Below are 27,778 nucleotides of genomic sequence, written 5' to 3'. Positions count from 1 at the left end.
TTTTAATATACTAAATTAAATAAGCTAGTTCTTATTCATTCATTTCAGACTTCTAACATATTCCCATTTCCCATTTATCTTTCTACACTGAAGAGATGTTTTTTCGGACTTCTAATCATTTTTATTTTAATCGCTTTTCTCTGCACTTTCTCTATTCTGGTATTTCTTTAAAAATGTAGTGACGCAAACTTCACATCCCCTTTTGCACAGAGAAAGATACTTTCATTTCCAATAAACTTAGAGGTCTGTACAGAATTTTATGAGTTTTTTTTTTCCGTTAAAGAACTTTATCAAAAAATGCTCTCAATTACTTTTGAGTACTTTTCCTAGGTCACAATGGATAACTTGGAGGCCATCATTCAATATTAGGATATATGTTAGCTAAATTTAACGTTGACAAATTACTATGTTCCAGGCAGTGTTCTAAGTGCTTCTTATCTTAATCTTCACAACAACTCAAGGAGGGCTATCCCATTTTTATTGGAGCAACCAAGACATGGAAAGATTAATTTGCTAAAACTCCAAGCTAAGTCTGACTCCCTTCATGGTCACGCTACACTGGCCTCACCTGATTCTAATTTAAAAATTCCTAAAAATTATACCTTCTGTTTATCTTAAGTGTCTCTGGCCTTTTTCTGCATAATTACAATGAAGTTTACCCAAGACAGGTTGACATCTAAACACTTTTCTAAATAAAATTATAACTTTTAAGATTAAATAAAGTTAAAAAAAATTTTAGGTATCATTATGACCTCTTTCATGCTGTTTATTTTAAAATATCCTATAAGCCATATTGCAGCACTCTCTGGTAACTTATATGTTTATGAGTTTTCCTCTTTGCAGAGTGCAATTTATAATCTATGATTTCCCTCATACGATGCAAATTAGATGAAACATAGGATATTTTGCCCATTTTCAGACATCAAACAGAAACACATTACTTTCCTGCCTGCTACCCGCAACACACACGTTTTTCATACGTGACACAATGTGCTGTATCCCCCAGAGCTATCTCCCACCCACAGGTCCCACTCCTGGATTCTTTTCCTTTCAACATATTTCAAATGTAATAACAATTTGGTACCATTTTCATTATATGGTATTTGTAAAGCCAGTATATGGGGAAAAGAAAACTAAAAACAAAATGTTTACAGTCTAACTGAAAATTATTCTAAGGAGAAGAGAGAAGAAGCCATATCATACAGTTGAAAGAACACTGGTGTGGAAATAACAGGGTGGGATTATCATCGTTTTAGCAATACTTGACCTGTGTCGCTTCTGGCAAGTAATTGATCTGTAAAATAAAAGGATATTTAAAAAAGAAGCATGTAAAAAAAGATGGAAGTAAAAGAGTATAGCAAAAAAATAAATCAATACAAAAACTGGATTTTTTAAAATTTTTAATGCTAAACCTAAGAAAAGATCTGCAAGATGTCTTGAAGAATGGATCTCAACTCCTCCCTCCCCAATGATGACGGTAGGCAGCAGACGGTATACTCTCAACTAATGAGAGAAAACTGCTGCTGAAGTCCCGTTTTGCCTTTATCGTTAGTGTTACACAACTTACAGGCTCTGCAGTCTTAAAACAGAAAAAAGGTTGTGAAAATGATTAATATGAATTATATCCACTTAAACAGACAGTTTCTAGTTGCTTTAAATGAATTCAAGCTCCATAAGTTATATCCTAGAGTTCTGAAAGAATTTGATGAAACAACTCATGACCTTGGACAGTAAATCTTTGAGTCAAGATGATTTGGTTGAGGTGCCATAGATAGATACAAGCTTCACAAGGACAAGGACTTGTTAATATCATTCCCTGGTATATTCGCAGCTTTGAGCACAGTACCTAGCATGCATCAATGGCTTGACAAATGCCCCTGACAAAATTCCAAAATCTACTTTTAAAGTTTGTGGACACACAGAAAAGGAAGCAGCAATCACTAGGAGGCAGCATCGATTCATGAAGACCAACTCTGCCCATGCCACAGGCTCCCGGCTACAGAGAGGAACGAAGATCACATCAAAGCATTTGACCAAAATTTCACATGAATAATCCCTCGAAACAAGATGGAAAATGACGAATAAATTTACAATTACGTGAATTTGTAGCTGGTTGAGCAAGAGCACCATGCTGTTTAACAGGTTAGTATCAACCTGCATGGAGAACTCGGCCTTGTCAACAATTTTTTTGTTTTACATGAGACAGAAAATAATTTTTATCAATTTGCTCATGACTTTAAAACAAGTTTGAAAAAAGCCTAAAATTAGTACAGTAAAATTTTAAGTGAGTAAATTTATAAAATGAGGCATGTAACTGCACAAGTTCAGAAGGGGAGCTCCCAGTTTACACACGAGACTTCTGAGTTTTCATTTTCAAACTCCATGAGTCATGACGGCATTAAACAAATTTATCCTACTGTCTATTTGTTAAAATAATATAAGTCTATTATACATACCTTCCACTTAACCTGAATTCCTCATAATTTATATACTCCAGTCGCTTGTAAAGAGCTATGGTAAGCAAAGGGATTCTGAAAACCTAAGGTGACAAGACCCACGTCTGTAACTTTTCCACATTGACCTTTGAATACCTAGAACAGCTGTTGACTGCTATAGCCCACAAATCATACCAAGAGTTTTAAATGCAGTCTAACTTCATTTGTCACAACCCCGGAATATAGGTATTATTATCCCTGTATTTCAGGTAAGGATTCTGAGGGATAATTAGAGACATAGCCAGGCACGTGACAAGTACTAGGTCTTTTAATAATTCCACCACACTTTCCTTACTTTGCTAGTCAGCAAATACTCTTTCCTGCCCCATTTCAGATCTACTGAGCCAGTCAGTGAGAATAGGGCCTAAGAATAAAGCGTCTCAGGTAATTATAATGAAAACGGCCCACAACCAGCTTTGGTAATTGCCTTAGATCATCTGACTATTTCTTTCCATCAGGCTTCTGATCAATACTTGACAGCAGAGATTTTGAGATTATACTATCTGCCAATAGGCAGTGTTAGATAGAGTACAAAGAGCTGGTGGAATGGGAGCCGTTACTCAAAAGTGTGACCTCTTGTAAGGCACCTAACCCTGCTGAGCATCAATTCCCCATATGTAAAACGGCCAGTTGTAAGCACCTTGCATCATGCTTGTCACATGACATGCACTCAGTAAATGCTAACTGCTAATTTTGAAGGTGAAGACCCAGAATACGCTATATTGCCAGTTAAGGATTGCTCTATAACTCTGGCTACTACATACATAGGTTGGCATGCCCTTATGAAGAGAGTCTATAACTTTCTCATCCACATGGTGCATCTTTTTTGTAACACGTATGAGGAAACTGTTGACATGGACAGCCTATATTTGTATTAAATACTACTTAAAAGTTTTTACCATACTTATATCTCCTTAGGTTAAAAATTCAGAATGATTTTATAACGGTATTAAACAGGATTTTTAGTTAAAGCAAATAGTAATAAAAGTTCATCTTTAATATCTCGTATACTTCTGGCATCAAGATTTATATTTATGCCAAAACCGTCTGCATGTAAAGCCATTTAACTTATCAAAGTGCTTCAACCTAAAAGTAATGTTTTAAACTATTATTTTGGATAGTATCTTTTCAGTTAAAAAGAAACAAGTTAGGTCCTTTTTGCAGTTACTTGCCTTTTAAAAAAATTTTAGTGAAAATATCTTGCCAAGTTTATTTCTCATTCATTATTAAGCTGGGCTTTCTTAGTCCCTGAGTTACAGAGCACAGAGATAATTACAGGTTAAAATTGATTTGAATCTCTTTGTAACTAGGAAACTGATTACGGAATAAAAGTCTCATTAGAGAATATAAAAAACTTGACACTGCTGGTTAACTATGTTACCACTCATAATTGTGGTTCCCTTACAATGGTCACCCAAAAAGAAATCCAATTTGAATTGGGTATGAACATAAAAGCCTACCATGTGCGCCCAGGAATAAAGAATTGCATATACCATTTGGTGTGTTTTCATTCATTCCCCCTACAAACCATTGGTAAAAACATCCAATGCACATTTTGGGAACAATTTTTCTGACATCAACCAGGAAAATACCTATGTGTTTCAGAAGATTTCAAAAGGATAATTTCATTAGAACCTCATTACTATGAGGGAGGGGAATTATGGCTTGTTTATTGGTTTATGTGTAATTTCTGTTGATATGTCAAGTATGTTGGGAAAACATCCAACTCTGGACTTCATTTGTACCGTCAAAATACATCTCACTTAGCAACTGAATGATCTGTATTCCTTACTGATTTTTGGAATTAGTTTACCAATTTAAAATATGATCATTTATCAAAATAGAACATTTGGTTTACAGACCCTAATTAAACCTGCCTCTTTGCTTTACTCACCCTGCATTACTTGCATTTTATTACTAAATTGATCATAAAACCTTATACAACAAAAGTCAAATCTTTAAGAATAGCCAATACTAGCTAACCTTCCTCTAATCCTCCAGAGACAGCCCTGAACATCAGAACATCAACCAGGTTATTCGGGGTGATGGTGCTTGATGACCAAGGAAGAAAACTATCTCAACAGTTCTCTCCTTAACAAGTCTTGTTTCTGAGAAGGAGGGAAGATATTTTCCTCTGGAAAATATTTTATTTGTGAACCCCAAAACTACCATGTCTAATAAGTAAAGAGTTTTAAATATTAAAAAAAAAATACGAAAGAAATCCACTTCTAACCTCTGCAAGGATCCATTCCAGAAGCCCTTTTCAGAATTTATACCCATTAGCCATCATCTCTTCTTACTGAGCTTGTATTCCTTACTTTAAGCCAGGGGTCAGCACACTAGGGCCTGCAGGCCAAATCCAGCCCGCTGCCTGTTAATGTAAATGAAGTTTTATTGGAACAGACACGATTATTCATTTATGTATTATCTATGACCATTTTTATGCTATGACAGTAGCTGTAACAGCGACCACATGGCCCTCAAAGCTTAAAATATTTACTATCTGCATCCTTACCAAAAAATCTGGCCAAGCCCCACTGTAAGCACTTTCATTAAAAATAAGAAAAAACCTATTTAAATTTTGTTTGAATTACAAGAATGTAAATACTTTTCGATTTTCACTTTGGTCTACACGTGAGTTGACAATTGTTGTGGACCAGCCTGGATATCTGAACACTACTTATAACAGTGTCTTATGGATTCTTTAAAAAGTGTAATCAACCAATTGTACAAAGGAGTTTTAGAAAACAGCCTATTTGTGGATGGAGGGACATTATCTACTTAAGTGATTTACTCAAATAATCAACCAAAGGACAGGCCTGAAATGCCATGAGAAACCATGTTTACTTCTTCTAAAATCCTGTTTAAGCAATCAGTGGGTCATGGAAAGTTGTTGACAATAACAAGCACTGCCTCAATATAAACTTAAGATTTACTTACTCACATTTATAAACAACAAAAAAACTCCTTTAATACTAGAAATTCCCCAATTCTTAAAATTAAAAGCAAAGATGGCTTTTAAGCCTATATGGAATCAATGTTTTTTTTTACTTTTTTTTTTTTGAGGAAGATTAGTCCTAAGCTAACATCTGCCACCAATCCTATTCTTTTTGCTGAGGAAGACTGGCCCTAAGCTAACATCGGTGCCCATCTTCCTCTATATGTGGGACATATGTCTATATGTGGGACACCTGCCACAGCATGGCTTGCCAAGAGCTGTGTAGGTCCACACCTGGGATCCAAACCGGCGAACCCCAGGCTGCCAAAGCAGAATGTGTGCACTTAATTTCTGCACCACCGGGCTGGCCCCTGGAATAATTTTTTTAGATAATATACAACTTTGTTAGCATTTTTCTTTTTCTCTACCAAACACATTTTTACCCACACTTCTAAAGTGCCAGGGAGCAACCACCAGGGCAGAATAATAAATGGATATGGCTCAGATATCTGCAAAGGACAAGACTTACCTTCCTGTGACTTCCTTAAAAAGCAGGGAGAGAAATACATGTATCCTGCCCTACTGATGATATTTGTAGGCCTGATTTATATAGCACATGAATTTCTCCTTTAACCAGTTTTCCATAAATAGTAAAATATCAGAAAATTTTTTCTACAAGTTCTCAATCATTAGATTTTCACACTATTTAATAGAAAAATAAAATCGAGCTACCAAACCTATGATTCAGGCAAAAAAAAAAAGTTTTTTCAAGAAAATGTAGAAATAGTTTAATTTACACATCATATTACAAGGAGTCAGTAGGGAGTCAAAATCCACAATAACATTGATAAAAATTCACACACCCGCCCCGAAACAATCAGTTTCTGTACAAAGATTTACAGATATCCAATGTAGGTAGTTTTTCCTCAGTGTGCTACAGAGTTTAGAGGTTCTGCTCGAATATTCCCCAAATCAAGCGCAGAGTCTGTCTCTTCATCAATTTCTCCAATGACTGCACTGTAATTATTTGAGGAGAAAAACGTCAGTTAAAACAATCTCATTTCTGAACAACACTGAGAGAACATAGTAAAAAGAACTACTTAAGGTGAATAACAAACAGCATTTTCATGTGGTAGTGATTTACACATTTAAGTCACAAAACTCAAGAAGAAATAATCTGAAGGCAAAATTATTACAGGAACCAATACTAAAGACAGATTGCATATAGTGTGATTGGATCATGAGCCTTTAAAGGAAACAGACACATATAGGATGGATATGGTACAAAAACCCAAAACTTCCAATCCTATGATTTCAACTCAATCGAGGGACTGTATTGTGGGAGGGAGGGAAAAATCACAAAATCACTACTAAATAAACAAACAAGTGTCCATTACTTGACTAAGGTCAAAGAACTTAATCCATCAATGATATTATATAGAATATCTATTAGCTTCCTTTTCATGATTTCTCAGTTTACTCAATTTAAATCCAAAACCGAAAAGCACAGTTCTTTCTTTTTTTGCTTGAGGAAGATTGTCCCTGAGCTAACATCTGTGCCAGTCTTCCTTTACTTTTTGGATGTGGGACACTGTCACAGCCCGGCTTGATGAGCAGCACATAGGTGCACACCCAGGATTTGAACCTGCGAACCCCAGGTCCCCAGAGGGGAGCACACGCACTTAACCTCTATGCCACTAGGCTGACCCCAAAAAGCATAGTTCTTCATATACAAAGATAATAGTAGCGGGGCTGGCCCTGTGGCCGAGTGGTTAAGTTCGCGCGCTCCGCTGCAGGCGGCCCAGTGTTTCGTTGGTTCGAATCCTGGGCGCGGACATGGCACTGCTCATCAGACCACGCTGAGGCAGCATCCCACATGCCACAACTAGAAGAACCCACAACGAAGAATATACAACTATGTACCGGGGGGCTTTGGGGAGAAAAAGGAAATAATAAAATCTTTAAAAAAAAAAAAAAAAAAAAACAAAGATAATAGTAGCAACAGGTACTTAGGTATCTAACAAATGACTTTTTGATGTGATTGGTTGGGTTAAAACGAGCAAATTTTTCCTCGATTCTACACTAACATAAAAGTCTGTAACATGACAGTCATGAGTCACTTAACAACAGGGATATGTTCCGAAAAATGTGTCAAGTGATTTCCTCATTGCATGAACATCACAGTGTACTTAGATAAACCTAGATGGTAGAGCCCACTACACACCTAGGCTATATGGTACTAATTTTATGGGACCCACCATCATATATGTGGTCTGTCGTTGACCAAAATGTTGTTATGTGGTGCATGACTATAATTTCATTAATGCCACGCTAAGTAACCAAGTCATGGCTCTCTAGCTGGATATAATCACTGTTACATCTACACCACGGGACACGTATGAAACATTATTCCACAAAGAACTGGTTGCTTAAATTTGTTTGGGTTTAATCAGAGTAAATTTTACAAATACTTGTAATACGAATTTGCCCAATTTTGCTTTAAATTGTATAAAGGCTTCAGTTCTCTAATAAATGGAAAGTACCCAACTCTAGGAGAATATACTAAGTTTTCTCAATCTAAAACAAATCAAAGATCTCAATTCCACCCTTAAAAATTTAGTATCCTTTAAAATCCTTATGGAAGACAGTAGAGTACTGGTAAATGTTTTAAACCCAGCTCTCCAATTAAGAGAGGGGACCTGATTTGCCGTGTTTACTGATAACCATACGCAAATACTCCCACTATAGCCAATTTCAAGCTACTAAGAAGATATCCATCACTTTGCAAAATTCCTAAAAATACAACAATCTATTTTCATGAGCCAGCACAAGCTGACCTCTAGCACACCACTGGGTCTACAGCAAAGTTTTAAATTTTTTTAAATTTAAGTTTAAAACAATGTATGTTTGTTTGTTTTCTAAACTAAAGCAGAAGAAAATTTATTAAAATCAATTCTTCTGCAGAGCCCCAATATAAATAGCCCATGTTGTTCTGGTCAGGGGACCTGGGCCCACCTGCTTTGTCTTCCTCTTGCTCTTTACAGCTCATTTTATAACTTCACACCTAAAAGTCATCTCTATAGAATATTTTATAAACTCCTGATTTTGATTAAAGATCAAATAATGTACCTATCTAAAGGCAATCTTCTTGAGATAAACAATTCAAATGAATAAACTATTCCTTCATCTTCTATATCCTACTTGTCCCCCTAAATAATCTGAGATGATAATATATCTTTTGCTGCCTTCCAGCTATGTTTTAATCATATATGGTACTCACCAGAAGTTTGATTCAATAATCTTCTAGGCCCTATAACTGCACAAATGTAGTAGCTACCTGTCACATGTGGCTATCAAAACTAATTACAATGAAATAAAGTTTAAAATTCAGTTCCATGGGATCAGCCCCGTGGCTGAGGGGTTAAGTTCGCACGCTCTGCTTCGGTGGCCCAGGGTTTTGCCAGTTCAGATCCTGGGCATGGACACGGCACCGCTCATCAAGCCATGCTGAGGTGGCATCTCACATGCCACAACTAGAAGGACTCACAACTAAAAATATACAACTATGTACCAGGGGGCTTTGGGGAGAAAACGGAAAAATAAAATCTTAAGAAAAAAAAAAAGAATTAAAATTCAGTTCTTCAGTCACACCAGCCACTTGTCAAGTACTCAAAAGCCACACACCTGTCTAGTACCTAACAGAGTGGACCATGCAGATATACATTTCCATCATCCCCCAAAGTTATATTGGGCAGTGTTGCTCTAACTGTTGCAGACTTTTCTTAAATTGCTACCACTAAAATACATCTTCTCAAACTGCCCTATCAGTGTGTCAGTATAAACATGGGACATCTTAAGTTGGCCAATTATACTAAAAATTTAAAAGACAAAAATAAGTAATGGATAAGTACTTGTTTATAAATTCAGCTATGTCATAGAGCATGAATTGTTTAAAACTGTTCACACAAGAGTTTTCAAAGGTATTTTCAAATCTAGCCTTGGACCCCAGGAGTATATTTATGTTCCTCTAAAATTAGGGGTATTTTGGAAGAACATTTTACGAAGCCTCTGTAATGAGGAATTCAGTGTAAGGCAGGGCCTTTTCTGAACCCTACCCAGGACACTGGACAAATCTCAGCAGATAGAAACCTCTTCTCCATATAGCAAGGCAGTACACCTATAGAGTAATTATCTTGTCTTAAAAAAAGACATGTTTTACTTACACATTGTCACCTCTTACAATGTATAACCCTAGTACCACTTGCTCTACTCCCTGCGAAGAGCTGAATACTCGTTCGTGGCTTTCATCCAAAATTAAATTAATGGTCTGGTCAAAGCCTTTCAGTGTTCCCTGTAAAGAAAATATTCAAGAGAAAAACACAAATATTCTGATTTATCTGAATACGTAAATTCAACCACACAATAATTTTAGTTGCCAGGTATCCAATAGAAGTACCTATTTTAAATATAAGTCTACTATAACAGAATTAACTCTTTATAACCAAGAGTATTCTTGGGCACAAAACTTACCTCTTGATTTTTTTAAGAGAGGGGAAAAGAACTACACCACACATCTGACTAATGTGCAGAGTTGTTGAGAGTTACAAAGGCTATCTATGTACCAGTGTATGTATTTCCAAGGAAAGCAGCATAAAAGCCTGTGTAGTCCAGAAGCTAACATTCTAAAGGCACAAACTAAAACAAGTAAAATTTAAGGGAAAACTACGACTATATATATAAAGGGGAACCATAAATACCAGCTACAGCAATGTAACAGTATCTCTTCACGCTACATCCTAGGACTAGGCCCTGTGCTAAACACACTGCACATATTATCTCAACTAATCTGTACCCTTTGAGGTATATATAATTATATGCACTTCAGAGAAAAAAAATTGAGGCACAGAGAGGTTAAGTAATCTCTCCAGGTCTCATGGGTACAAAGTAACAGAGCTAGGATCTGAACCACGAAAGGCTAGCTTCAGAGCCAGGCCACTGAACTACTATATGATACAACTATGAACAAGCAAATATAATTTGCCATTTTTCAGAGAATCAAATCAGCACACAAACTTCAAATGGTAGTAAGAGCTAACACTTAATGAGTACTTCTATTTGCCAGACAGTGTTTCTGTGAGCCTCACATTTATTTACTTATTTAATCCTCCCAATAACCCAGTTAGGCAGATACAAATATGACTGTAATTAGAAGAACTTGCAGGAAATATTCAGATAAAGTTTTATGGAAGAACCCTGGTTTTGAATAAAGAAAGACATAGGCCTAGCACAACACAGAAACTCAGATGCTATTCAAGTTTCTGAAGAAACATCAACTTATTTTGGCTTTGGCTGGTTAAATCTCTCAAGCTCACTATTAAATGGTTTGTTTTGAAAATCAAAATATATAAAATCAGAATGAAATAAAGAGAAAATGATAACCTATAATTTGGAAGAGAAACAAAATGTGGAGTACTTACTATACTAAACTGTTCACAAATAGTTGTTATCACACTTACAGCCTCTTGGCTTCATTTTACACGTAACTATTCTATCAAGTGAACTATGTGTCACAGAAATACAGGGCTACTGAACTTTAGTACTCAAAATGCCCATTTTAAATATCTTTCCTTCTATAAAATTAAAATAATTTTCCAATTTCTTATCTATCCCATTAACAAAAATAGGAAAACTTAAACTTGAGGTTTTCACAAAATAAAAAACTATTTGCAAATATTTGTAAATAGCAAGAGGCTTCTTCAAGTGTTGAGACTAAAATGTTTCAAACTGTTCTTATTAGACAAAATACAATGTGAGGTACCTGAAAAAACCATGATTGTTCTCTTGAGTAAGAAAAAAGCAAGGCCAGGGGCTGGCCCTGTGGCCAAGTGGTTAAGTTCATGTGTTCCACTTCAGCGGCCCAGGGCTTCACCAGTTCGGATCCTGAGCACGGACCTAGCACCACTCATCAGGCCATGTAAGGCGGCGTCCCACATAGCACAACCAGAAGGACCTAGAACTAGAATATACAACTATGTACTGTGGGGGACTTTGGGGAGAAGAAAGAAAAAAAAAAAGAGGAAGATTGGCAACAGATGTTAGCCCAGGGCCAATCTTTAAAAACAAAGAAAAAAAGCAACGCCAACTGGCCTTAGCTTTGGAATCAAAATCCAATTTAAATCCTAGTTTGGTTCTGCCACTTATTATCCACGTGACTCTGGGAAAGCAAATTTTTCTGAGTTTGGTTCTTCACCTGGAATACAGGGGTAATCCTTCTTCACAGGGTTGTACTGAAGATTAAGGGATACAACAGACGTAAAGTGCCTGGTACATGACATACACTTAATAAACGGCAAAGACTAACACTTTGATAATAGTCAAATCACAAGGATTAAAAAGAAACAAAAGCAAAACTGCAGAATGGGAAAATAAGAAATTAAATTAAATACAGTTAGAAAATAGGGAAAGTTTAGTAGCCTTAAAACTTTTTGAAAGAAAACAACTATGTGAATTATAAATGAAGAAATAATTAAGTTGCCCAAAATCATGGAATAAATTCCTCAGATCAAGGAAGAGGTCAAGGAGAGAAACCAAAATTTTTCTGGAATTACAAGAGGATACTGTAACAAAAGGACAAATGAGGTGAAATAAATTTAGAATTAATCATCATAATTTGTCCTCAGGTTGTCTTACAATCTAAGAATATTCAGAGAATATTAACATCATTCAAACCTTAAATGTTCGTTATTCTACATATGCAGTATCTAAACCATAAAAAAGTCTCTAACATGTATACGCAAAATTTCAAAAAAAATTATATGATTCATATAGTGAATGTCAGAGCACTGATGGAGAAGGAAATAAAAAATGGAAGAGGGGGGCTGGCTCCATGGCCGAGTGGTTAAGTTCGCGCACTCCGCTGCTGCGGCCCAGGGTTCGGATCCTGGGCGCGGACATGGCACTGCTCATCAGGCCACATTGAGGAGGCGTCCCACGTCCCACAACTAGAAGGACCTGCAACTAAGATATACAACTATGTACAAGGGGGGTTTGGGGAGATAAAGCAGAAAAAAAAAAAAAGGAAGAGGAAGATAAATATAAATACAGGAAGGTATTTGCAGACTAGACACTTTCTGAGGCCGGAATCTATTACTCCTCCCAGATCCTAGAAGCCTTGTATGCAACTTATATTCAATGTATTTTAATGAAGAAAATATGGATCGGCAGGTATTTATCAGACAGATAGAGTTGAATCACAAGAAAACTGCAAGGCAGGTATACTGGGGTACTAGGCATTAGAGTTCAGAGGTTCTACATAAAAATTTACAACCAGTAGGACTACAAAAAAAGCAGAGAATGAACGTGCCAAATACTTACCACTATCATTCTCCCATCAGAAGTAATAACAGCAACAGTTCCTGATAACTGAATCAAGGAAAGCATTTTGCAGGGAATGCAATCTGAAAACTTGGAATATGGTAGGGAAATCATATGACTTACCAGCAAAAAGGTGACAGAATTAAGATACAACTATTCAACAAAGCCACTACATTCACAACATAAAAACCTAAAGAGTTTCTTTCTTCAATTCTTTATGATAACTACACAATTAATAAAAGAAAAAACAGAGAAAGAAAATCCCTTTCTGTATGTGATCAGTGTATCCTGTCTCAAACAGCTGGGAAGTTTAATACTCTTTTTTACTGGGAATATTGCCAATCTGACTTTGAGCAAGACATTTCCCCCTTTCTTAGATCTGTTTCTTCATCTCTAAAACGAAAACTGGATTAGTGCAAAACTAATCAATGTTGAATGATTTCAGGCGCGTTAACACACTGCCTTCTAGGACCTGCCTTCTGAAATTCAAAAGAAAAGAAGCTATAATCAATGTCACAAGGTACCAATATGGTTGCATCATTAAAGGCCTTCATATTTCACTTTTGTCCCAAATTTGCACATGAGAGCACAATGCAGTACTCCTGTCCTGAGACTTCAAAATTGCAACACTTGTGTAGGGTATTTTTAAGACTTCACACTGGCTTTTTAAAGTTATTTGCCCCTCATGACGATCCATTACAACAGCGAGCATTATTTTTATTCTATCAACAAAGCAGCTCAGACTTCAAGCGGTAAAGGGGCAGACATTCAATTTGTACACCATCTTTAAAGTCTGTGCTATCCTCGAAGTGAGCAAGTCTATGAATAAAACAAGTACAAGATTTACAAGGCCATCGTCGCCGCTAGGACGACAGCTCATCTAACTCCCAAACTTGAATACACAGGCCCTAGGGTGAGCCAATAGCTGATTTCTATGGAGAGAGGGAAAAGCTCGGAATAATTACACTGGGTTTTTTTGTTTAGGTTAAATTAAAAGGAGCCCTGGGCCCGTAGGAGCGGCGGGCTCCAGCCCCGGGCGCAGGATTGGCCGGTCCCGGCTCCTCACTCCCTGCACCCGCACCCCGCGCCCCGCAGTGGCCCGGCGTCCCAACCGCCCGCCGATCCTGACCCCTGGCCTCTCCAGCGCGGACGCCGGCCTCGCCACGGCCCCGGCTAGCGCCTGTGGCGGCAGGCCCAAGGATACGGTTGATATAGTTTTCCAGGGCAGACGTCATGATGCTCGGGCCGGACGCTCCGGGCGACACAGCAGCGCCGGCAGTAAGTGGAGGTAAAAAGCCTCACGCGTAACCGGCAGCAACTCCCGCCGACTGGCGGCAGCAAATATCGCGAGAGTTACCGCATCTTAGCTTCCGCCAGTCAGAGACTAAAAGAAACCTGTCAAACCGCATCCCAGAGGCAAAGCGCTGACGACTTAGTGCGCGTGCGCAATGTTTTTCCCGCGGTGATCCCGGAAGCCGCGAAAGACAAAAGCGAGCGAGAGGCGGAAGGAAGCAAGCAGCTTCCTGAAGGTGCGGTGGGAGGGAGAACCGGGAACAGCAACTGTCCCAGCGGATGGGAAGGCAATGTGGTAGAAATTATTAGAAGAAAATGTTGAAAAAAAAGACAGGAAAGGCGGGAGAAAACGGAATAAGGTGTTTACATCACAAGTGAAGTAGAGAGATAAGTGCTGTTTTCCTATGAAATACAGGTGCGGGGAAGTGGAATCCCTAGTTTTCTGCTGCAGGGGTCGAAGATTCATCTTTTAGAAACCAAATGGCCCAGGGCAAAGTTGAGCACGTTATGACCATATGATATACATCTCAAAAGAGCACAAAATAAAAAGCATGTTCGCATATTCTGCATTTGCCTGTAAAAGTGCTTCGGTATCGAAGCGTTGTTATTCACTTATTTAAAAAACTTAATACAAACTGGGAAAGATGTGTGAGCCTCCCTTAGAAAACTCTCCCTTGTCTCACGCCACAGGTCTCCTGTCCTTGGGGTGAGGTTAGCAAATAGAAGGCAGGTCTGCTGCACTGTCCAGGAAAGGACTGATGAAGGAAGAATCTTCTAAATAAGCGCTGGACTAGGTTCCAGTCCTGGCTCTGCTAATGGGTCGTGTGGCTCTCCTTGCACAAGGAACATCAACTCATTTGGGCCTCAGTTTCCTTAGATCCTGCGACAGCTATCATTTTGGATATTAACAAATGTTATTGGAAACGTCGCTCTTTCCCTTTTATTTTACTGTGGTGCCCTAAATTCAAAGGGCTTGAAGTGAGAAGAGGATCTATACTACACAAAATACCAGCGAGAGTGGTTTCCCTTTTTTACGAAATCTGTATTTCAGTTAGGCTTGAGATTTCTTAACCGAAGAATTGTGGGTTTGAAATAACTCGTGCAATTTCAGCAGTTTTCTTCTGTAAAGTGAAGCATCTGTTTTCATTACAGGTTACCCACAAAATTACCTACAGATCGCTCCCAAATGTTTAATATTTTATACACTGAAAGAACTCTGACCTGTTTGAAACCACATACAATCAGGAATTAGTTGGTGAGTATGCTAGTATTTTCTGGGGGGAAAATTAAAGTATCTACCGTAAGTGAAAAAATGAAGATATTGTGTGATTTGCAAATGTTAGACATTGAACTAAAAGAAAACCAAAGTACTAATTAGTGATAAATGAGGTAGCATTAATAAGGAGTTTTAAAGAAACTAATATACCACATTTTTAAAATGAATAATATGTGTTTTTCATCTCTTAGAGTGTGCTTATCTTTGAAAATGTTTATTGACATTATATAGTAACCTCTGGGACTAATTTCATCATAAATACATTACAAGTTTATGACTTTGTGTCCTTTCCATTAAAGTAATATGCCAGACTACTATTTAGTAGATGTGCAGTGTTTATGAGCATCACAAATTCTTTTACACATGTCTTGAAACTGCTATCTTTTCTGTAGTTCCTAAGGATCGCACATGCAGAGAGAAAGTCTATGGATAAAGAAAAGTTCATTTAGTAAGACAAAAATAAGTTATATCTGGACGCAAACGTTACCTATGTGATTTATATAAATTAGACTTGTGACTTTGGGAGTATATAGACATAGTTCAACACTTCATAAAGGAAAACTAAGTTAAAATTCCAACAGAGGAAAATGATTTATGTGAACATCTGAGAACTAAAAACTTAAGAAGGTATAGAGAGACCTTCAGCTTAAATCAAAATCTCTCAAAGTGCCACTCATTTAAATGATACTCTATCGCTGTTAAAGAGTCAACCAAACTATGCTGGAATGGACACTCATTGTATTCTGTTAGTTCTGAATCTAAACCTCGAGTAGAAGGTGAAATTTTTATATTTAGTTCATTTAAGACTGCCTGTTAGTTTATATATCTCCCAACGCAGTCAGGAGCCTCCCCTTCAGTAGTAATCCAATTGCGTCTATCTAGAACAACAATCAAGACTTACTAAGAATAGGGCAAAAAAGAGATAGGAAAGGGTAGGAAGGAGTTCCCTAGATATCTGACATGCCTGGAGTTACTTTCTATTAGTAGAAACCAATGTATATAAATAAAGTGGGTCTCTGGAAGCACTGTTGTAGAGGATCTTAATGCTCCCCCTCCGAATTAGGGCATAGCTCGTCTCTCTTTGTGTCCTGTATTCTTTGTTAACCTCAAGACTCAGACTCACACTAGCATCTGGGGGAACTGAATTTGCACTTTCCTGTGAGTGGTTCATGGGAAACAATGACAATAATAATTGGAAAATTAAAGTTAAAATTACTTTTAACCAGTATGATATGAACTTTTACTTACTTTGATTTTTTATTGTTTTTTATTTCTACAAGTACCAAAAGTGTCAACCAATTAACAATAAATATTGTATTGATCTTTTTAGGGTTCTCCAAGGTGAAAAGGACATAAATAAGTCATAGTCTCTCCTTAAACAAGGAAATTGCTGAATAAGTACAGAGCTTTAATTATAAACTTGAAATAATTAGTGCATGGAAAAATAATAAATATCCCAAATTATAAAGAAAAATAACTGATGTGGCAATATCAGTTTATTTAACACTAAATTACAAAGTGTTTTTCATATTTTTTTTTCTTTTGAGTAATGAAGACAGGCATTTTTAACTCCGTTTTTTAAGAGATGTAGAGAAATCAAATATATCTGACTTGTTAATTGAGAAGCAGTATAGAATCATGATTAAGAACAGACTCAGGAACTAGCCTATCTGTCTTCAGATCTTGTTGACTTTGAGTGGATTACTTAACCTTGCCTCAGTTTCCCCATCTGTAAAATGGAGGAAATGATAGTACTTACCTAATCAAATTGTTGATGGGGGACTAAAAGTAATTCTTATAAAGGCTGGCATGTGATATGCACTCCGTAATGTTAGTTATTATTGCTTAAAGACATGAACTACATCACAGGTAACCTTTTTTCAGTCCCAAAGCTTGTTCCACAATATTTTGTTCACTGGTTTTTTACCCCCTGATTGGACAGATTGAGTGGTACATATTTTAAGTGCTTAAGGAAGAGGAAGATGGATATGTGTTAAAATCTTGGAAGGTTTTATGAAAAATTGGGGCTTGAGAAAAAGCATAAATGCACTTTAGGAAAATTAATCTGACATGAATTATTTAGTGGAAGTAGGAACTGAGGATAAGAAGGCTAGCAAGAATCCAGGTGTGAGTTTCTAATTTGTAGCAGTAGGACTGGAAGGGAAAAGGATACATGATTCAAAGATAGTGGTTAAAAAAGGCAGTGGGGCAGACAGCCAATCTATGGGCAGCACTGTGGGCGGCATAGTGATAGTGTTGGCGAATTGGAAGGATGGCAAGAGTAGGGAGACCCAGGAAAAGACAGGACTGCTTGTTAACAAAGTAGATGGGGACAATCTGTAGAACTGTGTAAATGTGACACATGTTGCTCGCCAGCCAGTGGTGAGGCCACATAACACACTGGTTGTACTTACAATGGCATACACTTTACCTTGAATGTCTGGAGGACCAGTCTGCCTTAGGAAGCCCACTGTTTCAGTATATATAGGTTGACACGTTATAAAATACTTATAAATACTTTTATGCATTCTTTACATTTTTGTTTTGGAAACCCAAAACGGTAATATAAACCTTTTGGCTACAATGTGATGTGTACATTCCTGAAAACCCTCACATTCAAAAAAATAGCTCACTTAAAATAACAGAGCTTAAGGAAAAAATAGGCCTGGGAAAGACTACTCAAAACCTGAACAACTGAACTAGAGCAGTAGTTCCAAACTTTGCTGCTCATTAAATCACCTGGGAATCTTTGAAAACTACTGATGTCCTGGCTCCCATCCCTGGTCACTCTGAATTAAATGGTATGAGGGTAGAGGCTGGGCATCAGGGTTCTAAAAGCTCCCTGGGTGACAGTAACATGATGCAAAGTATGGGAACCACTGAACTGCAGCATTAACAGAGACAGTAAAAATCCAAATGAAAACTGCACATTTGAAAGGACTTGTAAAATTCCTAACGAATAAATACATGCTATAGTAACTTATAGAGCTTTACCTTTTAAAAAAATAGTTAAAGATAGCTAGAAAAATGACAGTTTGTGGAAGAGTTGACACTGCTGAGTGATGGAAACAAGGGCAGGAGAACATCGTCAGAAGTTGCAGGTGGAGAAGCAGTTGCAAACTTTGCCCAAAATCTAGAGATGCCAGAGATGGATGGCTCTGACTCATTGTCTGGTGTTGCTTTTGCACAAAGATCTAAGAGAACTGCAAAATAAGCACTATCAAAATGGGGTGCATGGCTGAGCTAAGTGAAAAGAAGACCAGGGTGCCACACAGCGAAAGGTTGTCGTTTGTGTACTGTATTCCACCAGGCCTAGTGTGTTCATGCAATCAACTGTGTTGCTTGTACTTGACATTCAGCTATTGTTTTTTGGTAGCAGAAGACGTTAAAGTTCTAGGAAAAACTCAGTATAAACCAACCCGACGTCCATGTTATTCTAACATTACTCCCACATTTAACAATCATATGTGAGCTGATTCATATTACTATAGCACAACAGACTTAATATTCCACTGAGAATCTGGACTTTAAATGTGGTTAACCTGCCCTTATTTTACTTTTCTCCTCCTGTGCTTCATACTCTTTTTTATGAATTGTTGTTAGTGTCGTCAAGTCGAGTCTGACTCCTAGTGACCCTATGTACAGCAAAGCTGAACCCTGCCTGGTCTTTTTTGCTCCATCCTCTCACCTTCCCTCGCTGTATCGACAATGCTCTGCTGCTATTCATAGGGTTTTCATGGCTAATTTTTTCGGAAGTTGGTGGCCAGGTCCTTCTTCCTACTCTGTCCAGTGTGGAAGCTCCACTGAAACCTGTCCACCATGGGTGACCCTGCGGGTATTTGAAATACTGCGGCATAGCTTCTAGCATCACAGCAACATGCAGCCGCCACAATATGGTGTGGTTCCCTGACTGGGAAACGAACCTGGGCCGTGGCAGTGAGTGCGCAGAATGTTAACCACTAGATCACTGGTCTCATACCTCTGACTTTGCCCTAAGAAGGTATTTGAATTCATACAACTTGGAGCAGCTTAATTTAAATAGCAAGTAAAGAGTACAACTAATCCAAATGGAGCATGTAGGCCTGAGCATTTTCAACATATTTTTTTAGAATAAATTACCATGTATGTGTTAGCATTATTGTAAAGCAGGCTAAAGAACGCTTTTTAAAACTGAGTGCATTTGCTTGCTTTTTTGTTGTTTTTGCTTGGCCTATAAAGATTAGAGTCTTCAGAGGCTTGGACTGCAATAAAATTATACTGTCCCTTTTATTGTGATTTTGGCATACCATAATTGGGAAATAATATTGATGGCAGAAATTAACATAGCTGTTGAGGAGCTTCAATATGAGCTCATTCCTGAATGGTGTAAGCCGTAAGCCGCACTGAAGGAATAGATTGACTTAGACTTGTTGCAGACATTATATTGCAAGAGAGATTGAAACTAATTTATTGAGATCTGTGGAGAAAAATACTGAGTTTAGGCTGTGAAGGATGAATAATGTGAGGAGGTACAGAAAGGTAAATGGAGTGTTAAAGTGAAGTGTAAGAATTATATTGACAAAACTAAGCATAAGGACCTTGAGTCACTAATGGAAAGCAAATGCCTGAAATTATGTTAAAATGCGTAGGGAGTAGGAAAAAATGAAAAAGCAAACCAAAACTTTTCCTTACTATTTCTGAAAAGTTCTCATTATGTAAGTTTTGCTGTTGTTTTGTTTTTATACCTGAAATATAATTACTCTCCCTCCTCTACCCATTTTTTAGACCATGGATCTAGATATTTAGAGGTGGAAGGAAATCTATAATTTTCTAAGCCCTTGTTTCTCATCTTGTGGATAAGGAAAGTGAGTTTCCAAAGCACCTCAGTGATTTTCTCAGGGTCACATAACAGAGCCTACAATGAAGGCCTCCTAGATTCTAGTTCAGTGCTCTTTACAATAATTGATAATAAAGTGTTTTACTCACAACACAAAATTTGAGTCTATATCTACAGATAATCAGCACAGGGCCAGCCCCAGTGGCCTACTGGTTAGTTCCGTGCATTCCACTTCAGCAGCCCAGGTTCGGTTCCTGGGCGCTGACCCACACCACTTGTCAGTGGCCATGCTGTGCAGTGGCTCACATACAAAACATGGATGATTGGCAACAGATGTTAGCTCAGGGTGAATCATCCTCAGCCAAAAGAAAAAGAAAAAGCACATATCCATTGATATGTCGTTGTCTGCCTTTCTTGGTGGACTTTTTCAAAGATTAGAAGGAATTGATATCCAAGTACTCAAAGGCAGCTGGACATCTTTCAGATATCAGTACCTGGGAAGAATAAGAAAAGCAAAGGGGGTATTATGGTAGGCAGAATAATGGTCCCCTAAGGATGTCCACATCCTAACTCCTGGAAAATGTGATTGTGTTACTTTATATAGAGAAAGGGACTTTTTCAGATGGGATTCAGGCTAAGGAGTTGAGATGGGGAGAATATCCTGGATTATCCGGATGGGCCCACTCTAATCACTTGAGCCCTTAAAGGTGGAAGAGGGAGGCAGGAGAATGTTCTGAGAGGCACACATGAGAAGGAATTATTCCACTGTTGATGGCTTTGAAGTTGGAGAAAGGGGATCATGAGCCAAGGAGTGTAGTTGTCTTTAGCTGGGAACAGCCCTCAGTTTACAGCCAGCAAGAAAACAGGGACGTTGATCCCACAACAACGAGGAACTGAATTCTGCCAATGAGCTAAGTGAGCAGGAGACGGATTGGTGCCTCAGAAAGCAACATATTCTGCCAACACCTCGATTTTAGGCCAGTCAAGACCCATACCAGACTTCTAACCTATAAAATTATAAGATAATAAAGTTTTGTTGTTTAAGCCACTAAGTTTTTGGTAATTTGTTATGGCAGCAATAGAAAACTAATGGAGATAGGTAGCCTCTTAATTTATTATCTTCCTGGATTTTGACTAAAGAAAGTCATTGAGAAAAACAACTGTACCGTTTGTAGGAGATTTAGAGTATATTTGACTCTTTATAAACAACTTTAATACTATTGCTTATGACCATCTTTGTCTGTGGCACAAAGTCTTTCTAAATTCTAAACTTCTCCCCGGAATGTCCTCCGTGATGGAATTAAGTAAAAGTTGGATTTCTTCCACCCAAATTACTGTTTACTTCATGTGTGTGTTTCTTACGCGTTATACTGTCATGTCATAAGGTGGAGGCTCCACTGTCAAGAAAAGAGGAGTGGTGCCTGTTCAGCCTTTACCAAAATCTTAAGTCTTCTTGATCAAGCGCTCACTGTGTTCTCAGCCTCCATCTCTCTTGTGAACTTGTTCCATGGTTCTGCTGGTTTCTTCTCTGGGTTTTGTCTTGCCAAAAGTCATTTTGTTAGTAAATGAGAGAGCCAGTCTTTGAACCTAGGCAGTCAAGCTCCACTGCACTACACTGCGATATTAACATTGTTGTCCAAGGGACGTGCCCAATAGAGTGAAGAAATATAGAAAGGTCATTTATGGTTAATGGCCCAGTTGTGGGCACTTATACTCTTCCTTCAGATTGCTGGTTACAACAGTTACAAAGATTCAACACTTTCCAAAATTTTATTCAATAGTAAATGTCTCTGGTGCATTTATTCCATTTTTTCCTTCAATACTAGGTATCGGTGTTGTTAATATTAAACTTCTCTAACAAGGATTGGCAAACTATAGCCCTCAGACCAAATTTTTTGTAAATAAAGTTTTATTGGCACACAGCCACACCTATTAATTTATGTGTTGCCTGTAGGTGCTATTGGGTGACAATGGCAGAGTTGAGTAGTTATGACAGAGACTATATGGCCTACAAAGCCCTAAAATAGTCACTGTCTGCCTCTTTACAGAAAGTTTGCAGACCTCTGTTTTCTGATGTTAACAAATGAGATTTCTAAAGCTTTTATATCCACATTACCAAATCGCCCTCTACAAAGGGCACAACTCACTCTTCCACCAAGAAAGTGAGGTGATTTGTCATTGTGATCAGCCCCAGGTATTATCATCCTGCCCATGTAGACCAGCTTTGAGACATAATCCCTGCCTTTCTCTGAATTTATCAATTTGTACCATGAAAAACAAAAACAAACAAAAACTCAGACTTCAGAAGAATGTCTCTGTTGTTTCCTCCCTCTCTCCCTTCCTATTGTTGTTGGAATTTCACTCTAGAACTACAGAAACATTTTCTAAGTCATTACCCCATCTGGTAATAACTCATGTAATGGGATTTTTCATGCGGAGAAATAATAATGATAGAAAATAAAGAATGATCCGCATTTTAACATAGGCATCAGAAACTAAATTAAAAACCACAGATGTGTCATAATGATGCAGTGAATTAAAAGAAGTTCTCAGCAGAGAGTTTTTTTGGAAACAAAAAGTGGTAATTCAAATTAAAGACAACTGTTTGTCAGGGATATTAATCATTGTTTTTTGGCTGTTCAACATCAGAACTCTCTTTTTATTTCTTGAGAATTTGAATTTGAGTGGGAGATAGAGCTCAGTGTATCAGATACTTTTTTTCCTGGTCTTTCTTGCAAGAGAGGTCTAGGCTCTGCTCACGCTTTGGGTTGGGACCTACAGAAAATGCACTCTTGTGGTCACACCACTTGCAGCATGAGCAAGTTCATAAAGGAACCATGCCATTGATGCAACCGATGGCATCCGGGGCCTGATTGCATGCCAGCTTCAGTCTGTATTGTTTGGCAGTGGTGTCCACAGGGTCCCAACTGATCCAGCTTTGCTGTGTGTTTGGGACAGGCCACATGGCTATGTAACTTCTGAATTTTGTTCTCCAGCCTGCCTCACAATTATGTGAGCTACTGAATATCGTTTAGTAACTTCCTTTCCTGCTTGAGTCAGCTGAAGTTGATTTCTGGTTTCAAGCTAGTGACCAAGAATTTTGACTGTAGAAATGTTCTTGAAGTGTAATGTGAGCAGTGAGCTACAGTGCTCTTCAAACATTTCTTTTTGCCCCTTTAGCTTCTAAATTTTTTTTTTTTAAGAAGAGTGTTTTTTTTAAAGATTGGCACCTGGGCTAACAACTCTTGCCAATCTTTCTTTTTTTTTTTTTCTGCTTTATCTCCCCAAACCCCCCCTGTACATAGTTGTATATCCTAGCTTCAGGTTCTTCTAGTTGTGGGATGTGGGACACTGCCTCAACGTGACCTGACGAGTGGTGCCATGTCCGCACCCAGGATCCGAACCCTGGGCCGCCGCAGCAGAGCGTGTGAACTTAACCACTTAACCATGGAACCAGCCCCTAGCTTCTAAATTTTTTTAAACTAAAAATAATTTTAACTAAAACCTCTTTATATATGCTTCCTTTAAAATTCTAAAGTTTTGTATCGTAAGTTTATTAATTACAAAGAATGTAATTTCTGTCACATAGTATTTTGTTTATGTGCTTTAAATACATATATTTTCATTAAAAACCTAGAGCTGCAGATTTAACTCATAAGTTTATGGCGAAGCCCATACACATGAAACCCATCAGCTGACTTTATGTTTTGATTTAAATAAATATGTTGTCATGCATTCTATGAGATTGTTGGAAAGTCAGTCGACCATGAGTCCTGAACATCCCCACACATCCTTTCTGGGTGTGCTGCGAATGCAAGGCCCTGGTCCCTCTTTACCTGGGCCAATTGTATGTCCCTTCTAGCTCAATTTCTAAGTAAGTAGGTGTATAACAATAACCATTTTCCAATTCTCTCAAAACTATTTCACTGTGCTCTAGTGACTTTCAGTTGTCGATATGTGCATCTCTGTGTTTGAGGGTGTTTTCTGGAACCCTGTGTGAGTGTGGCAGGCTGGAAATGCTGGGGAATTAGCAACCCCAGGAAGCAGTCTTCAGTCTATGACTGACAAGGTGGGTTTATAAATACCTCAGCCCCTTTATCAAGCAGGTAGGTTAATTCAGATGGGACATCTCCAGGCATTCAACATAGTAGCTGGTTTAATAGTGCCCGTTTCATTGCCTGCCTTCCTTTCCTTGTAACATTTCTCCACTCCCTTACTAGTTTTCTCTAAATAAACTACTTGCCCTTGAATTCTTGCCTCAGGGTCTGCTTTTGGGGGAACCCAAACTAAGATAGAGATCATGAATACTTCTTCCTTTCAAAGGAGCGTATATCTTACTCAAGTTTGAGGATAGCCCTAGCCTAACTGCAGTCCTTGTCATCATCTGATTTCACCTGATCATCTCTTACGTGACACATAGGATGGGATGGCACTTCTGCCCCTCTGCACAGTTCTGTGCAGGCCTCTTTAAATAGCCCTGGGTAAGCAATCACTGCTGCCACCAAAGTTGGTCTAAAGTGGGGTGTCGACTCAAAAACGAAATACCATGGGGTACCTTAGCCAGGCTGCTGCACTGGAACTTCAGTTAGGCTCAATGTTCTAGTATGAGTGAAGTGCAGAAATTACTCAATTTTCTGACTACGGCACAGGTAGAATTTATTTAATGGTGTTAGGGTAGATTCTTCACTTCCGGATGTCCCTTATCAAGCCTAAGCTGTATAAAAGGCAGAGAGAGCACAAAGTTCAGAGCTTCTGTGACCTGCTGATTCCTCCCTCTGAGAGGATGAGATCCCCAAACTTTGGCTGTGCCTCTTGGTTGCCACAGTGACTATTCTAGATCCTAATCTCATGTATATCTTTTTGCCCCTCTTGCAAAAGCAAAGCAAAGTGAAAGCACCAGTAAGTGAGTCTGAGTTGCTATTCTGACCCACCTCCAAACACTGACCAGCCTGTGGTCTGGCCATAGGTAAGTGCCACCAATAAACCTGTGCATCCCCCAAAAATTGGGCACTTCAGGTAATTTCAACAAATCTGAGTTCACTTTCCTCCCAACACCACTGTGATCTAGTTGTGGCATTTAGAACCTGGGCCAAGAACACTTTGGTAATTTTGGTGATGGAGATGAAGGTTCAAGCTACCCATGTCTCTTTCCTGGAATAACTGGACATGGGGTGATGAACTTGCAAGGGCCCAGAGCTTACAGAATAAGTCACTTATGTTGGCATTTCCAATACTAGTGACAGTCAAATACTTAAGCAAAAGGCTTCTCCTGTCTTCCTCAAATCGTGTTGGGATGCTGATGGTTTATTCCACCTTTTTGGGAGACTATCTCTATCATATTCCCCCTCTGAGTCCTGGGATCTCTTTATAGATCTTTCTATAAGAAGAGTCTTAGGATCATATTCCCCCTCTGAGTCCTGGGATCTCTTTATAGATTTTTCTGTAAGAAGAGTCTTAGGACAGAGTCCGCAGAAGCAGGCCTTGAAGCAAGGATTTATGTCAGTGATTTATTAAAGAAGTATTCTCAAGAGAAATCGGTAAGAAAGTGAAGGAAGCAGGAGGGGAAGGTGGGGGGAAGTTAAGCACGGGTGCATTTGTTGGCTAGGTCTCCCCGGGGAATGGTGCTGTGTGAGTTGACACCACATGGTTTTGTACCCACCTGAGGCAGGGAACCTGGGGTTCTATAGCCCCCACCTGTCAGTCCTTAGGAAGGGCTGACTTGGGTGGAGGAGGCAAACTTGCAGCTCACTGTGAGTGAGGGCAAAGCCCAACCAGCCCAGCTGTAGGCAGTGTTGTGGAACAGAGTGCAGGCCCTGGCCAGGAGAGAGGTGCACAGAAACGTGAAAGCAATCTTAGGGAATCTGGGTAGGGTGCTGACAGTGTCCGCTTCGGTGGGTGCGTCAGGTTTCTAGTCCATTTAGGTTTGGGGGATGTTTGAAGTGGGAAAATGTCAGGAGGGTCAGAAGATAATTCCAATTTGGTAAAAGGAATTTAAAAAATGTGTTTCTAATTCTTGTTAACAAGGTGTTCAGCCCCAAAAACGTTCATTACAATCAAGGCAATTCTTTTGTTACATGGATAGGGATAAGAAAAAGGACTTCTAGAGGATTGTGCACTATATAGAATAAATTTTCTGATAACATTAACAAAGCCTTATATTGTCTGAAACATCTGTGGACACACTTTACTGTTGGACTGCTTTTTAATATATAAGTAATCCAAGTTTGCCCAGGAGTTGTCATAGCTTGAGGGCCCGAAGGAAGTCATAGAACAATAATAACTCAGATTTCTCTGTCTCATGCCTAATCTGCCTCATGCAGGATTTCCGTCCTCCATTCAAAGTCTTCCTGGTTATTCTGAGAGTCGACTTGGGGTGTTTCACAATAACTCACCAGGAGTCATTTCTTTCCTTCTATTCCAGGTTTCTTTACTGATCATGGAGACTTGAGAATTCCCTTTAGGGTGGCCTTCTCTACCAGCACCATGACTTATCCCTGCCGCAACAAGATGAATGTCTCTGGGGGAGTCGGGGAGTGGGAGAGAAGGAGGGTGTCTCCCCAAACTTCCAGAGTTTCAGGCTGTCAAGCTTGCCAGAATGATCGTCTGTTCTCAATATCCTTCCTGAGCTAAAGCCATACTGTATTCAGACCTTAAGTCAGGAGGATGCTCTCTCCTTATCTCCATAGCACAGCTTGTTACTGGGTTCTGAAGGACAGCTGCAAGTGTACCTGGGTCTCAGAGAATCCTTGTGAAACCAACTTTTCTTGCTTCTGTCTGTAGCTGCCCCCTTTCTCCCAGAGTTTAGATATGACCATGGGGATGACTGAAGAAAAAGATCCTCTTTGTAGTTTCTTTCTACTCCATGCAGATGAACTCATGGAAACAGATGACTGTACACACATCAGAAATTCCCAGTCTGACCTGAATTCTACCTATTGATGCAACTTTACCCTAAATTTGTCTTCCACTGAATACCCCTCCAAAGAAACACACACTCACACAGAAAATCTCTCTGTAAATATAAATGTTGCAGTTGGGTTTAATTTGTTCTATTCACCCATGCAAAAATCTTTAATGAGGGGGCCAACCCCAGAGGCCTCCTGGTTAAGTTCAACATGTTCCACTTCTGCGGCCCGGGTTCATTTCCCGGGCACAGACCTCTACTGCTCGGTTAGCAGCCATGCTGTGCTGGTGGCCCACTTACAAAATAGAGGAAGATTGGTGCAGATGTTAGATAAGGGCAAATCTTCCTCAGAAAAAATTAAAAAACAAACAAAAAACTTTAATGAAAGTTTGACATGCCAAAAAAATAGAAAAATTATCTGATACAGAGTATCAAATGAATAAGACAGTTTCTTATATAGCATACATATGTAGTCTCCACAAGAACAGTAAACTATATATATATATATATATATATATATATATACACATATATATCTCACTAACCACCATAGGAAAGCAGAAAGAAAAGTATGCAGTGGTATTTATTGCCACACCTGCTGAGAATAGTATCTCTCTTTGCATAGCTAGGCTTCTTAGTCCCATTGTGGTTAGTATCTTTTGCTGCTTTAGGTGCCAAGATA

At 38.6% G+C, this 27,778-nt stretch overlaps 1 protein-coding gene and 1 long non-coding RNA gene across 3 annotated transcripts in view; one reads left to right on the top strand and one right to left on the bottom strand.

Moving 5' to 3' along the window:
* Nucleotides 1-6,195: 6,195 nt before the first annotated feature.
* Nucleotides 6,196-14,268, bottom strand: LSM8 (LSM8 homolog, U6 small nuclear RNA associated). The gene is made up of 4 exons (XM_008528785.2): nucleotides 14,012-14,268; nucleotides 12,808-12,848; nucleotides 9,657-9,784; nucleotides 6,196-6,450 (listed from the first exon to the last, which is right to left on the bottom strand). The coding sequence occupies exons 1-4, from the start codon at nucleotides 14,040-14,042 to the stop codon at nucleotides 6,360-6,362; spliced, it is 291 nt and encodes a 96-aa protein (XP_008527007.1). The 5' UTR covers nucleotides 14,043-14,268; the 3' UTR covers nucleotides 6,196-6,359.
* The window catches only part of LOC139082896 (uncharacterized), a 54,592-nt gene continuing 41,023 nt past the window's right edge, over nucleotides 14,210-27,778 (top strand). The window contains exons 1-2 of one of the 2 annotated variants that reach the window (XR_011539241.1): nucleotides 14,210-14,336; nucleotides 15,253-15,355. This is a non-coding gene — a long non-coding RNA (uncharacterized lncRNA). Of the gene's footprint in view, nucleotides 14,516-15,252; nucleotides 15,356-27,778 lie in introns of both variants that reach the window. The other variant, XR_011539240.1, reaches the window with a different exon arrangement.

Source organism: Equus przewalskii, chromosome 4 (genome assembly GCF_037783145.1).
Source record: "Equus przewalskii isolate Varuska chromosome 4, EquPr2, whole genome shotgun sequence".
NCBI lineage: Eukaryota > Metazoa > Chordata > Mammalia > Perissodactyla > Equidae > Equus > Equus przewalskii.
This window is presented reverse-complemented; position numbering and strand designations above follow the sequence as displayed.